The sequence below is a fragment of the Orcinus orca genome, chromosome 14 (genome assembly GCF_937001465.1).
Source record: "Orcinus orca chromosome 14, mOrcOrc1.1, whole genome shotgun sequence".
Lineage (NCBI taxonomy): Eukaryota > Metazoa > Chordata > Mammalia > Artiodactyla > Delphinidae > Orcinus > Orcinus orca.
In genome coordinates, this window is record NC_064572.1 from 64,028,117 (window position 1) to 64,043,311 (window position 15,195).

A 15,195-nucleotide genomic window follows, 5' to 3' on the forward strand; every position below is an offset into this window, starting at 1 on the left:
CAGACTTAACATGTCCAAAACAAAACTCCTACTCTTCCCCTCAAAATCTGCCCCTTCTAGAATCTTCTCCATCTCAATAAAGGGCCTCTCCATCCCTTCAGTCACTCAGGCTAGAAACTTTGGAAACCCCTAGACTCTTCTTTTTCTCTCACAAACCACACCCAAACCATCAGCACATCCCTACTTGCAAAAAATGTCCCAAGTTCCAATCTCTTCTCACCACCTCCAATGCCCTATCATTCCTCGCCAAGATTACTGCAAAAACTTCGTAACTAGTCTCCCTTACCCCACTGCTGTCTATTCTCAACAGAGCAGCCAAAGCAATCTTGTTATTAACAAAACTTAATTCAGATCATGTCACTCTAGTGCTTAAAACCCCACAATGGTTTGCTGTCTCATTCAGGCTCAAGGCTAAAGTCTTTTCAATGGCTCTACATGATCTGTCCTCATCACCACTACTTATATGCCTCATCTCAGCTTCCATCATTCTCCCCACCCCACTACACTCATACTACACACACTACACCTGTATCCTGCCTTCACTCTGCTCTAACCACAGTGGCCTCCCTCCTCTTCCCCTGATGCTATAAGCTTGTACTCGCTGGTCCCTCTACCTGGATGGCTCCTCCCCCAGATAGGTGCATGCCTTACCGCCATCAGGTGTCTGCTCCAGCATTAAGTTTTCAGTGAGGCCTTCTATGACCACCCTACTTAAAATTGCTACTACCTTACCCCACCTTCCACACTCATTCCCTCTATTTTTCTCTGTAGTTGTTGCCAGGGTCTGATAAACTATACACTGTTTGTTCTCACCCCACCCACAGCCTCCTGCTACAATTTGAGCTCCATAATGACAGAGTTTTTGTCACTTATTTCCTGCTTTGTCCCCTCTACCCAGAACAGAGCCTGGCACATAATAGGCACTCAATAAATATTGACTGAATAAATGAATTAGAGTAAGACCTGCAGTCCTCAAGAGGCAGCCTGGGTCTGGGAGTTAAGACCTGATCTTTCAAACTAGCTTTCATGCTGGCTGTGGGACTTCTGGGCCTCGGGTTGTCTATCTGTAGATGGTGGAGAACTCCTGGGGTCCTTTGCTACAGCAGCTTTCTAGAAAGATGCTTGGCCATAGCTTCACCTGTTGCCATTCAGCTGAGGGTAGCAGGTAGGGATGGACAGGACCTGGTGGAGTGAGAGGAGAGACCTCTAGTGCATCCTTTCTAGTCAAGGCTTGGGTGGAGTCATCACTGGCTTTGAAATTAAAGGCGAGGTTCTGGCTTGGATTTGGCTGGGCTCTGGCAGCCCTGGGAGAGGGAGGAATGGGTGAAGAGGTCCAGGGCCCCTGCTGAGTGGGGACTAGTAGAGGCCTGGCCAATAGGCCTGGGCTCCTCCCCATGGAGAGTTGTCCCTGTGAGGGCCTCACGGGGACCACTACTGTAAGAAGAGAAGGAGAGGGGACGTGGGGAATCAGGGTGAGGTCAGAACTGGGGAGAAGGGAGGACTGGAGAGGGCCTTCTGCGTGGATCACCTGGGCCTGCACACAGATCCTCAGATCCTCTGGGAGGCCAGGCCTCCACGCACACCTCAGCCGGCCCCCAGGGTCCTCACAGCCAGCACCCACTCCTAGACAGAGTGGCAGGCCTTTTGGCTGAGGAAAGCCCTGTCCTCCTCCCTTTTCTGGGCCTTGCAACAGCTCCCTGCTTGTTTTCCCCGAAATAAATGGGCTGAGCATATTGGGCCGGCAATAACCCCTTGAAATCAGTTGTTATCACAGTTAACAACCAGTTTGGCTTCAGTTCAGGCTGTTAACTATCAAACCGCTAAGTGCCGGTAATGATTGATTCTTGGCCAGTTGCAGCTTGAGTGGGCTGTAAAACCCCATTAGCGAGGGCTCTGTGGAGGCAGCAACGCAAAGATAAACAAGGTAGTGGGTGCTCCGGCCCAGCGCAGCCCCACTGCTCTGGGCTCAGCTCCCCAGGGTGCCTGGCTGGGGGTCCTGCTGGGAGTCAACCCCTTCCCAAAGCCTCAGGTCACCTCAAGGACAAGACCACCACCCTCCTGTCCACCTCTACTCCCCCATCAGTCATCTCTCCCTTCTCCATGAGGCAGGTCCGGCTCTCTGGACAACCCACCTCTTCTCTGTCGTCGCAACCGTTGCACAGTTCCACCCCACCACCCTGGAGTACTCAGGCATCCCCAGCCTGTGGGCTTCAGGGTAGCTTTGGCCTAGCCAGTGACCACCCTGGCCCAGCCTGGCCCCACTTTGTGGCCAGGATCACAGGCAGGGAGAGTCTGACATTCCATCCACCCCCCAGACTCCCTCCTACCCTGTGGTTTCCCCCAGGAATTGCTCTCAAACAAATGAAATGTGGGTAATTACTGGGCTGGGGGCTGGACAGGCGGCCGTGCAGATGAAAGCGTTTCCTGGACGGTCTCTTCATTTGCATGGCATCAGAAGCTGCTCAGAAGGTGTGACTTTTCCCACAGTGAGACCCCAGCTCCTTGCACAATAAAGCCAGGCTGCTCACCCAGAATTAATTAAAGGGGGAGGGGAGGGGATGGAGCAGAAGAGGAGGCACTAAGAGCTGGGGGAGCTGGAAGAGAGATGTCTAGAGCCCCCTCCTCACATCCTCCGTATCTATGCACCAGGAGAAACCTACTCTGTCCAGAGCCCTTCACCCCCATAGCAGGCCAGAAGAGGCCCCATGGTACCCCAACCTCTCCAAGGCTTCCCACTGAGCCCTAGGATTCCTGATCCATCTGGATGGCCTGAGCCTGGGATTTGTGGCTGCAACTCTTGGAGGCCCACGTGGTTAGGAAGCCTTGGGTTGCCCTCCACCCAAAGGACCAGAGGCCCAGAAGGAAGAGGTTTCTGGATTCGTCCAGTAACTGTGCTATGGGACCAGCCCAAAGAAGGCAGTGGAAGCAACCAGAATGAGAGCTCAGGTATGATGACTGGGCCAGCTCTGACCTCAGGAGACCTGCTGCCTCTGGGCTTGGGCTCTCTTCCGGGAGATGTGATGCCAATCTCACCAGTCCACCTCCAAGAACCCACCCCTCCACCCACCACAGGCCAGTCCTCTTGCCCACGCCATGAATGACCTGCTCTACCATTGTCATAGCATGACCTGGTCTTCCTTCATCCATAGCAGTCCTTCTTCACAGGCTAGTCCTTCTGACTTACCACCTGCTGCTTCCCCCCCTGGCCAGAGATGAGTTCTGCTCTAGGCCTGTGAGCTTCCCTTCCCAGCCAATGCCAGTTCCACTCCCTCTAGGCTTGGTCTCTCCAAGGTTGGCAGCTTCTCCCTGGACCACAGTCCCCTGGGGTCTTTTGCAGCGCCTGAGCTCAGCACCTTCTGCTCATAGCTTTCTAACCAGATATCCCAAAGTTAACACTTGTTTCATGTCACGACTGTCAACACCAGCCTTGGCAGCCCCCCTCCAACATACCTCCACCTTGGACCCTGGCAGCTGCTCTCTTCTTTCATTTTCTGGAGCCTGGTACTCAGAAAGAACTAGCTCTGGCATCTCTGATCTGTCTCCCACACAGACCGAGGCATACACAGAAAGGCACTTTTTAAAGGACCCACTGAATCCATGATTACAACTCCAGTCCTAGCAAAGTCATCATTTCTGGCCCAGGGGTGGCCTGGGGAAGTGTTAACAATGACTCCTATTAAAAGCCCATGTCTGAGAGGTCCCAGGACCAGCTAAGAGCCTCTTCTTGCTCCTTTCCCTGCTTCTGTCCTCCCAAGAAAACCCCTTCAGCAACAATGATAGGGACGGCCAACAGGTGTGGATCCTTAGGTAGAAGGGAGGCTGCAGTCAGAGCTGCTGCCTGATTTGCTGCATCTCTCAGCCGCCTGCCAGCTGGGGCAGCGCGGGGGGAGGGCGCTGACCCCAGGAGGACTCACTCTCCAACACACATTTTTAATACGTCAGTTAAATAAATATTTCAGTCATTTAATAGCAACTAATACCCAACCACCCTCCACTGACACCCGCCCTTGAAAGATCTGACCTAAAGCTCAGGCTCTTTCCTCCCTGCCCCCACCTGGGGGTGCAATGGAGCCCCTGGCGGCCTAGCAGTCTCACCCTGCAGCTGCTGGGGTCTCAGGAGCGCCTCTGCGGGACTAGAAAAAGCCCCCCACCCCCAAGAAACCCCCGCTGGAATCCCAGTCTAGGCCACTCACTTGGCCTTCCTGAGAGTTAAGAAGTCAGACGCCACAGCCAAGTGGAATACAAAAATAGAGCCTCTCTTTTGTTTAAAAAAACAACAAAAAACCCAACAGCAAACAATTATCAACAACTAGGGCCCAGGGCTCCCCCAGCTCCTCCCCAGCCTTCAGTAGCGCAGACCTCATCCTGCACCAGAGGAAACCTCCGGCGCTGGGAGCGGCGGGGAGGGGCCGGGCAGGGCCTATCGGGGCTCGGGGGCCCAAGTCCTCTGGCTGCCGCGCAGACTGCGCGTGAAGGGCGGGTAGTTGAGGAACTCGAAGCGCAGGCTCTGCTCTGTGGTGTGATGGCCGCGGGGCAGTCGCTTCATGAAGTGGACCTCGCGCTGGTGCTGCCGAGTCTTGGAGCCCTTGCGGGGCCGACCCTTGCGCGTGAAGGCCATGTACCAGCCCTCGTACTTGGCGTTCTGCAGGGCCGTGTAGTTGTTCTCCAGCACGATCTCCGTGAACACACAATCCTTGCCTTTGCCGTTGCTCTGCAGGTAGGGGGGGCCAGACACGGTGTCACCGGGCTCTGTCCAGAACCCGCCCCCATCAGAGGCAGAGGGGAGGCGGCCCCAGACAGCAGGTGGGCACCCCAGCAGATGGCAGGGTGGGCAGCCCCACCCCCTGCCCGGGCACCCGCTCTCTAATCCCTGACAACTCACAGCCCACCCGGCAACTTCCTGTCCTCCTGGGTAGCAGTGACACATGGCTGTCTACCGAGGGGCTGGGCCCCAACACAGAGAGGCAGAGAGGGGGCCCAGCCCCTGCCTACCCTGGCCTCCTGCCCACCAGTCTGGCCCAAGCTGCTAGCACCCGTTTCCCCACCTGCCCCCCTCAGCCCCTCAGGATGCCGGCCTGCAGCCCCAGGGCTGCCACCCTATGGGGGAAGGAAGGCCGGTGAGGAGATGCTGAGCCCCAAGCCCCAGAAGCCCAGGAAGCGGGGAGCTCGAGGCTGTAGAGGAGCCGTGACTAATGGGGCCATTTCAGAGCTCCGCCGAGGGGCTGGGCCTGCGGCTTACTGAACATTCCAAATGCTGGTACCATGTAATTGGACATAATAGCAAAGCAATTTGGCGATTTGTTAAAAAGATATATGGAATTTACCAACCACCCCCCCCCCCCCGCCGCCCCTTCCCTAGCCTGCCTTCTTCCTCCTTTGCTTTTATAGCTTTTCATCTCTCAGCTTCCTCCTCCCTCACCTCCCCCACCATCCAATCATTAGGTAAGCCCAAGGTGGCCCTCTGTCTCTGCCCACCTTGTTGGGATCCTGGAGGAGCTCAGCCAGCCCAGCCTGCTCCCCAAGCCCCAGCCGCCCCCTCCCTTCCTTCTAAGACCTCACCTTGGCAATCAGCTTCCCCTTCTTGTTCATGCAGATGTAGAGGCCTGTCTCAGCTCCTCGTACTCGAACCCGGCTCCCAAAGGTGTCCGTCTCCACAATGAGCTTTGCTGTCAGGGAATGTGGGGGGAGAGTGGTTATGAGCAGCTCCCTGACCCCCAGTGCTCCATGTCCCCATCCCAGCTGGCCCTTCCCAGAAGCAACTGCTCCAAGAGCCAGGTACCCAAGGCGTGGGCTCCAGCCACTAACATGCTGTGCAGCCCTGGGAAAGTCAAGTCTCCTTTCTGGGCTTCAGACCGTCCCCTTACCTGGGTTTACAGAAGGGGGGTGAATGAGATCATGGCATATGAACTGGTTTCTGCAGAGGGGTCTTGGAGCCATCAAACTGAAAAGACCCTCTTTTAAAACCAGACTAATAACTTTTATGTCGAGGCTTCAAGTAAATTTTAATTTGACTAGAATTCTGCTTCTAATCAAAGATCTCTGAGGATTCTTCCAACTCAGAATATTATATGCACATGCCTCACAGATCATTACAAATGTCTGGGGTGCAGTGGTGACCTCCACTCCTGAGGTCAAACATAAAAGCACTCTCTCTTGTTTCTGGTGCCTCGGATTCTAACCCACAGCCTTGGCCACACCACCCTACCCCTGCTCTGCTGAGAAGCTGATAGGGATGAGACAGCTCTCCCTACACCCACAGCCCATGGCCCGCTGCTTTCCCAGAACCAGCTGGGAGGATGCTATCTCTTCCCCACGCTTCCCAGTCACCCCAGTCCCCAGCCCCAGTGTTCAGAAATCAACAACTCAATAATCTTTTCTCTCACCCTCCAGCAGCACAGGGCTTCTCACCCCAGTGACCAAACACTTTCTGTAGGTGAGGAGGAGAGAAAATCAGGTGTGCTTGCCTCTCACTGAGAGCCAGGAGACAGGGAGCTGAATTCTGTGCCTTCTTCCCACTCCCCTCTCCCCTTAGACAGCCAGCTTGCCACAGAAGCCCTGGTCCCTGTCCACTCTCTGCACAACTCCTCCCTTTGAGGCTGTCACCAAGAAGGGAGTGGGGACCGACTTAGCTGTTTGGGATGGGACAGAAGGGGCTGGGTCTCCTGCCCTCCCTACTGCAGCCTTTTCCCTCCTTGAGAAAGAAGTTTGGGTACTCCCAGGTCTGCCTCCCAGCCTGTACTGACAAGGTGGCACCTTCTCTGTCCCTGAAACTAATGGGAGGTGATGGGCACAGGTCAGCAAGGCAGCCCTCACGGCCCAGGCTGTGACTACCTGCCCCCCTTCACAGAAGCACAGAGCTGGGACCCAGTAGCCAAGTCCCCAGTCTGGCTCCAAGTCAGCCAGGGAAATGCAGCTGTCACCTCCCCTCCCACCCACCTCCTCTTGGACCCAGCCAGTCTGCTCATCCCTCTCCTGGTCTGCCTTCCAGGGCAAGGAGCAACTATTTTTAAGGGCCAGGAAGGACACCGACTGGAGAAGATGGGAGGGGATTCCATTCTGAAATTCTGGCCAAACAGGGCAGATAGGGATGGAGCCCTCTGTCCCTTCCTGGGGCCCATAAGGAAGCAACTGGGACTTCTCTGCTGTTCTCCCCCAGATTCTTCCTGTCCTGGCTATACACCCTAAGCCTTTGCTCTTGGGCCCTCCAGCTCCTGCTCACCAGGCAGGGACCAGGGAAACTGGGAAGCCTCCTATAATTGTAAGGAGAGAAGTGGGCATCAGACCTCTGATGTCTGAAGAGGAATTCCCCCATGAGCAGCTTAGCCTCTTCTTCCCTCCCCAAAACCCAAGGATGCTGGACCATTTGTTCCAATGGGAGTAAACCCAGGAGGAGCCAGGCATTCATTCCCTTTCCTTGGAAGCTAAGAAGGGCAGCAAGTAGCCAGTTTGGAGGGACAAAGGGACGGTAGGCTGGCCCTGCCAGCCCAGCGGGGGAGCTCGGCCACCAGGCAGGCCACCCCCAGCCCCACCCCACCGCAGAAAGCCCCCACTCTCCTTCCTGGATGGATCTGGGGAGCTGGGGCCGAACTTTACGGCAGCTTTCCCGACTGGGCTTTTGGAAAGCTTAACATTTTCAAACCTATTCTTCCACCCCAGTGACAGATTTATCCCAGGAAAATTATGTCTCCTTCTCCAGCTTTGAAGGGAAGTCAGCTACGTCGATGCAGAAAAAATGCAGCGAGACATACTCGATCCCCCAAACTGGCTCGAGAAGAGGAGAAAGTATTCAGGAAATGTTAAAAAAGGTGAAAGTAAGAAGAGTTTTAATCGCTCTGCCAGACGCGGGGGTCTCTCCAGAGATTCATAGAGAACAATCTTGAACCTCTTTTTTAACATTTACAGACTTGCAACTCCTTTCAAACTCCACATCTGAAAAAAAGCCTCGTTCTTTTTCTGTTTTATATCATTCTTCATTTTTCTTCTTAGCTCTTAAAACGCCTCACCTTTTTATTACATTTTAATAGAGTCTTCCCCTCTCCTTTCATGCTTGTTTAACTTGGTCGTTATTTAAAGGTTTTTAAACTCACAATAATCGCTCTCTAAAAACAACACCAGCAGCCCAGAGGGCTTGCTTTTCTCTTGGTACATCCAGGACTCTGGAAATTGGCCTTGTTTCAAGGAAGGAATATTGAATGCTTTAGAAATCAATCAGTCCTCAGCCTCTCTACCTCGCAGTAGCTCCCTGTACTCACCACCCCACCGGCAGCCAGGAGCCCCACTCTGACTGACCGCCTGGGTTCCTGGACAAGTGCAGAGGGGAGGGCCCTTTTCCTAGCCTAGTCCCCATGTGTAACTGACCCTTCTGATCAAAGTATTTAAAGGTTCACAGCAACACCCCCCCCCAAGCTGGGAGAGCTGAAGGGATTTCTCTCCCTTCTCTTTCCCACTCTCCTTTTGTGGGCCCTGGCGACATATCCTCTTTCAAGAGCTTCCCTTAAACCTGGGCCCCCTCCCCCTGAACCCTCTGCCTCCACCTGCAGTGGGGAGGGGTATGAAAAGGGGAGGTGGAAAGGGAGATTCCTGGATTCATTCATCTGCTGGGCAGGGAAGGGGCACCTGTGGGCCAAGTACTCCCCGAGGTCCCTTCCCCAACCCTCTCTTCTCCAGCTGACCCCCAAGATGCTTTTTCGCCTTAACTCCTTCCCTTCTGAGCTGGGGAGTGTGCAGGCCTCTGGCCAGCGCAGATGTGACTGGTAGGTCCAGTCATAGCAGGGCAGCCTGGGGAAGAGGGGCCCGTTCCACAGGCTACCTTTACCCCACTGCAGCGCAGCTCGCCTTACCAAAGGGGTCCCCGTCTTCTGCCATGGCGTTGATGCGCTTGTTGGCCAGGACCTGCACGTGCTTCCCGCTGGTGCGGCTGTAGAGTTGGTAGGTCCGGATGAGACGGCGGCTGAGCTGATCCGTCACCAGGCTCTGCTCCCTCACATGCTGTGTAAAATTAGGTGAGGACTGAACAGTTACCTTTAGGAAATTGAAAAATACACAACACGCCATTATAATGCTACTCTGCCCAGGGGCCCAAGTGGCCCCCATCACCCGGCACCTCCCTCCACTGCCCCAGGCAGCCGGCTGGGGTCCCCCCAACATACCAGCTCAGGCCACCCGCCCCCCACCCCCACCCAGGAAAGTCGGACAGACCAGTCCTAGCATGGATGAGCCCGGGATGGAGAAGGATCTGGACCCACCTGTTGGGAAACACCCTGGGACTCCCGGCCAGCTCGGAACAGGGAAGCGAGCTCCCTGCCCAGCGCAGGCCCCCCTCCCGGGCCTTCCTAGAAGAGCAGGGCGCTTTTAAGTCGGGAGGCAGCGCTGCCCGACCCCTGACATTTATAAAGACAAATTCACGGAGCAAATGTTGAGACCGCAGAGGACCTAGGCACCTGATCCTTCGGCCAGTCCCGCCGCAAGCCTCCCCAGAGAGCCGCGGAGAGGGTCCCTGAGACAGTCACCGTACCTCTGACAACGAACGCCCCCGGGCCCCGAATGCCTCCATCCTCGGCGGCCGGGTGTGGCTGCCCGCAGAGTTCCCCATCCACCCCCACCTGGCTGGGAGGCGTGGGAGACAGAGCTGGACTCCGAGACCTCGGGTTCTAGCCTCGCCATTCGCTGGCTGTGTGACCTTAGGCAGGCGCTACCTCTCTGTTCCTTAGTTCCCTCCTCGGGGTAGTTAGGGGTTGCATTTCTAAGGTGCCTTCCAGCCCGCCGCGCGGCCGCAGGGTCGGTCCTCTTGCCCCTGCCCGACCTTGCCCCCCGGCGTCCCCCGCCGGCTCCGGCCCCCGCCTCCGCGCAGCGCGCCTTACCTGGGCTTGGAGGCAGAGAACCAGCAAGTGCAACAGCCTGTGGGAGACAAAAGCGGGCGGGGAGAGAGGGGCGCAGGGTGAGCGGCGGGCGGGCGGGAGCGCGGCCGGGGACGCGGGGCGGCGGTACTCACAGGCAGCTCAGCGCCGATCGGGGTCTGCCCATGGCGCGCGGCCGGGGAGCACGCACAGCCCCGGCGGGATCACGCCGGTGCGCGGGAGGCCGCGGACAGACGAGCCGAGGGCGGCGGCGGCGGCGGAGGAAGGCTCGAGGGCGGGAGCCCGGGCGATCCCGACGCGGCTCCTTAGGTCCCAGGGAATGTCGAGCTCGCCGCGCCGCGCCGAGTGCCTCTGCGCCGCAGCCGGAGCCGGTGGCCGCTGGCTGCTGAGGAGCCGGAGCGGGAGGGAGGGTAACGGGCCGTAAGGGGGGGGTGGGTAAGTGGGAAAGGAGGGGGAGGGGAGGGGAGGGTGGCGGCGGGGGGCGCCGCACCGGGCGTGAGGGGGGAGCGCGGGGCGGGCGGCCGGAGCCCGCAGCCCCCGGCTGGGAGCGGGGGCCGGGACCCAGCCCGGGGCGGGGGCGGGGCGGGCCGGGGCGGGGCGGCCGGCGGGTATGGGATTGGGGGTCTGGGCGAGGGGAGGGGTCTGGGGACCGTCTGGGGGGGGCGGCCGGTGTGGGCGCCTCCCCCCAACCCCGGCCTGTCCCCTGGCGCGCTCTTGGGGTCCAGGCGGGCGGGGATGGGGGGCACCTCGGGCTTCCCACCCCGTGGAGTCCCGAGACCCTCGGCTGGAGCTTCCTGGACCGCCGGTGAGCCCGAGTGGGAAGGTGCCCGGTCTCCACCGTGGGACCCTGTCCACTTACGCCTCAGGCTATACGGCGGTTCTCTGAGCCGCCTACTGTGTGCTTCGCTTGGGCCCGCCGCCTGCAAGTGGCTGCTAACACTGGAGTGAACTGCTGTGCGCTCCTCTCTGTCAGTGCATGCTTGCGTCGGGGACCCGACACCCACTCCCATCTTTCGGCTGAGTACCCTGCCTTGCCGGTCTCCCCTGTCTCGCTCAGTCTCCAAGAAGGCCCTGAGATGGAGAAACATCTTCTCCTCCCCTTCCTGCCCCCATTATCACCATCACCCCTGCCCCGTACCCCCCCCCGCCCCCATACACACTAGCCTGAAGCTTGAGAGGAACCACAGCCAACTATGGGAGAGCCCAGAGGTCCCTGGTAAGACGCAGAGTCACTGCCACCACCCTCAACCCCCCCACCAAAGAAGCAGGCAGAGGGCGCAAAAATAACTGCTCTCAGCTGCTTTTCCTGGGGAAGGGACTTAGATCCAGGTTGCCCAGCTTTTTCTCTCAGAGTCCCAATATTTGTGCATTGAACAGGTATTTACACACCTACTGTGTACTAGACATGAACTGCTGGCTTTGTGTCAACTGTGGGGGAGGGGGAGTATCAAGAAGGTAAGGAGTCGTCTAAGCCTTTCCCAGCCGCTCGTTTCTTCCCTCCAGGGGCTTTGGGAAACCCTGAGCCATGGTGCTTCTTTGAGAGCAGCCTGGGTGGGCAGAGGTGCCCTGGGACAGATACTTCTGAGGAGCAGGTGGAGTCACTGATGCTTTGCCCAGCTGCTGGCCTCACCCAAGACCTCCCCTGCCCTACTGCCCCGGCCACGTCCTTGGGGATTGGGCTGGAGGAGTTGGGGTGGTCCCAGGAAGCCGTTAGGCCAGAGGCAGTAGGCAGCACAGCAAAGTTCTGCCTACCTCCCCTTTCTCTGTGGCCTACCTTTCCTACTCCCAGCCATAATGCTAACACTGAGTGAGGTCTAGATGGGAAAACAGAGTCAGAAGACTTGTCCCAAGATCTCATCCCTCCCCAGAGAAGTAGACTTCCTGAGCCCACCTGTTACCCACCTCCAGGAGTCTGTTCCCTCAACTGGCTCTTGCCCACACAGACCGCCTGGCAAGGACCATGTCTTACTAGCTCAGAAGCTGCAGCTCATGGCAGAGAGCTGGGCAGGGGTTGTTCTGCAACTAGTATTCGATGAATGAATAATGGGGAAACTGGCGGAGCATTTAGACCTCAGTGCATGTGGGTCCTCTATGGGGAGGCTTGCTTTCACCACCCTCCCAACAGATAATAATCATAAGCACCACCATTTACTGAGCACTTGTATTTGCTAAGGGCTGGGTTTGCACCATCTTCTCTCAACCCCACTGGGAGGTGGGCCCACTGGGGGAAGACAGGTGCCGTGGGCTCCGGTGCCCACAGCCCAGACCAGCACATTTCCTTCATTTGAGCTCCTCTGTCTTAGAGGTTGCCAGCCACTTGTTGGGTGTCTAACTCCCCAGCTGCACTGCTTCAAGCAGGCAAGATGTTCACCATCTTAACCTCATGCCCTGCACATAGTAGGCCCTTGAAAATGTTTATTTGTATGCATTAAACAATGAGTGGAGAGATGGGGAGCAGAGCATGAGAAGGGCCTTCTCCTCACCAGGGACCCAGCCCTCTGAAAATAGTCTGATGAGAACAGCAGGGAGCAGGACCCAGACAGAGGTCAGGGCATCCAGCCCATCCTTAGTGTGCATAGTCCTGGAGTCACAACCTGAGTCACTCTGGGCACCTGTCCTTCCCCAGACTGGGGTGGAGACAGTCCAACCTGTCTCCACCAACCCTGGTTTGGAGCCCCAGAATGTTTTGAAGGAGCTGGGCTGAACCTCAATGATCTTAATCTACCCTCCTCCCTCTCCCCCAGAGGTGAGCAATCCAGGGCCTATAAGTGTGGAGGTCAGAGTTTGAGTCCTACACCTTAACCTCCATCAAGGGGCCTGTACAAACCAGAATTCCTTTATATTTGGAGAATCTCCCCCAACTGGACCTTCGTCGATTTTGGGGGATTCTTCTCATCTCCCCAAAAGTCCCTGTCTCTAGAAGGAGGGGGGCAGCAATAAGGACACCTCCGCATCAGGCACCGGGTACTGCCAGGGCACACCCCCGTGAGTGACAGATGCAAATATTCCATCGGGGCCCCAGCAGGCCGCTCTCTCCTCCCTTGCTCTCTTAGTCACCTCCCGGCCAGCTCGCTCCTTCCTTTATCTTATCAAAGCCCCGTAATTACAATTGCTATTTTGTTTCCTCGAATCTGCAATCAGAGCTCCCTGGCCCTGATGAGGGAGCGCCTGTCAACCTGATCGCTGAGTGACAGCCGGCCACCTTTCCCGGCTGCCTCCACACTCCGCAAACACAAATACACACACACACACACACAAACACACACACACAGTGTCCATCGCCTCCTGCAAGCACAAACACACACCTCTCGCCAACACAAATAGCCCCTCTAAACACACACCTTCAGCCTCTTTCCAAGTGCATCGGTCGCCCCCGCAGCACAACCCCAGGCCCCTCAAATCCACACCAACCGGCCGGGGCCGCCTGGATCGCCGCTCGCTCAAACGCGCGCCTCCTGCGCCCGGCGTTCAAAGCGCCGCAGACCCTCCGCCGACCGTTCAAATGTAAATCGCGGAGGCTGTGTTAAGCACTTTAGGCCCGGGTCTGGGAGTCGTCCCACTTCACCCCCCAAATACAGTCCTGCCCCTCCTCCAAGAGTCTGCAGACCCTGGCGTAAGCCTTCATCCCTCAGCTCTCAGGGGCCAAAGTGAATTGGCAACTCTCCTACTGTGCGCTGAGAGGGCAGAAACGGGGATCGAGGAGAGGCGGGGGCGGGGAAGGAGAAAAAACAATTCCCAGCTCTGTCCGCCGGGCGCCCCGTCGGGCCGGGAAACTCCTGGACGAAGCAGATGTGGATTGGGGCCCCACCGCGGGCAGGAGAGCGCTCGGCGCCGGCCGAGGCCGCGGGAAAGACCCACCAAGAAACCAGCAAAGGCGTACAATGAGAGATCAGCCGCGTCGCGGGGGGTAAATATTTGGGCGGGGCCACGCACAGGGGGTAGATATGTCTGCTGGGGAGGCTTCCCACGAGGGATGACTCTTCGCTGCACTCAGCCAGGCTACTGCGCCTTCAACCATGCACGTGCCAAGGACTTTGGAGGCTATAGACGAGAGGAAGAAGGGAAGGGTTCTAACAGGAGCCCTTCCAATGCGTGAATGAACGAACGAATGAAGTCGGCCTTAGTCGCCCAGACCACTGGCGGGGCACGTAGGACCCTGCACCGCGGCGTACCCCTAAGAGCCCCTAGAGAGGCGGCGCGGGAAGCCGCACGGCCACAGGCGGTTTCAACCTCGCCCACCAGAGGGCGCCAGCTCCACCTTCCCCTCTACCTCCTGACCCCGTGCCGCGGGTAGGTGAATGGTTCCATTCTGGCTGCCCCCTCCACCCCGGTTCCTGGTGGAAGCACTTCAAGAAAGTCCTGGAGAAGAGAAAGGGGCCTGCGACCCTGATCACCGCAACAGAGAGAGGGATCATCTTCCTTTATCCTCAACTTGAGGAAAAAGCCAGGTTAAAAATCAGACCTGTTTGGTCCTCACCACAGGGAGAAGGGAAACTCCCCCAGGGATGTGTTGAGGAGGGAGTGCTTTTCAGTGTTGTGGGAAACACTCTCCAAAGTTTACCACACCTGCCCCAATACCAGCCTCTTCGGGTTATCTAGGGACCCCTCCCACTTGTTCACTCCTTTGCCCAGAGGCCAGTGTGGGAGAGAGTGGAGGGAGTGGGCCGGGTCCCTCCTCAGCATGTCTGGCCCCAGGCTGTCTCATGAGGTAACCCTTTGTTTGTTTGTTTGTTTATGGGGCACGGAGACCACCCCTCCCACCCCCCAACCGACACAGCTGCTGAACTGCTGACCTCAGACTTGGTCATATACACACTCATGCTCACACCAGGTACATCCCTTTCTCTTCCTGGCACAGCAGCAGCCAAGCCCTAGAACCACCTTATTTCAGGCACCAGAGACCAACCCCCCCCCACACACACAGACCAGGCAGAGGGCTGGGGGGCAGGAACCCCTTAGCCCAGGAGGCTGAATCCCAGGGGCTCCTCTCTACCCCCATATGCCAGGCCACCCAGATTCTGGTTTCCCTGTCACCCAATCTGGCCAGCCCCCTCCATCTGGCCCCTGGAATCAGGTTTCTAAGGGCCCAGGCTGGCTCAGAGATGGCCTGCATGCCTGCAAGGAGGAGCAAAGACTGGCCTCTACCCTACCCCTCACAGGCCCTCTCAGGGCTTGAGCCCCCTCATGGGGCTAGGGATGCACATTCCTCGTGCTGCTTAAGCCCCCTTATCTGTCCCCCTGCCCATCAGCCTGAGTGCTGACAGAGGCCCAGACCCCTTGTTTTGATGCTGATAACCTCCTGGGATGGCCCTCCCCCACCTTTAAGGACTGGGAACGA

At 57.5% G+C, this 15,195-nt stretch overlaps 1 protein-coding gene across 4 annotated transcripts; it reads right to left on the reverse strand.

The window, feature by feature from the left end:
- Nucleotides 1-4,235: 4,235 nt before the first annotated feature.
- Nucleotides 4,236-10,241, reverse strand: FGF8 (fibroblast growth factor 8). Of its 4 annotated transcripts, none has more exons than XM_004268481.3 (6): nt 9,992-10,241; nt 9,861-9,897; nt 9,246-9,332; nt 8,841-9,021; nt 5,560-5,666; nt 4,236-4,711 (listed from the first exon to the last, which is right to left on the reverse strand). In XM_004268481.3, the coding sequence occupies exons 1-6, from the start codon at nt 10,021-10,023 to the stop codon at nt 4,421-4,423; spliced, it is 735 nt and encodes a 244-aa protein (XP_004268529.1). In that variant the 5' UTR covers nt 10,024-10,241; the 3' UTR covers nt 4,236-4,420. The 4 variants fall into 4 exon arrangements, with proteins under 4 accessions (XP_004268529.1, XP_049552914.1, XP_049552913.1 ...); XM_049696955.1 differs by having other exon boundaries at nt 4,261-4,711; nt 8,841-8,988; XM_049696957.1 differs by lacking the exon at nt 9,246-9,332 and having other exon boundaries at nt 8,841-8,988.
- Between the last annotated feature and the right edge of the window lie 4,954 nt (nt 10,242-15,195).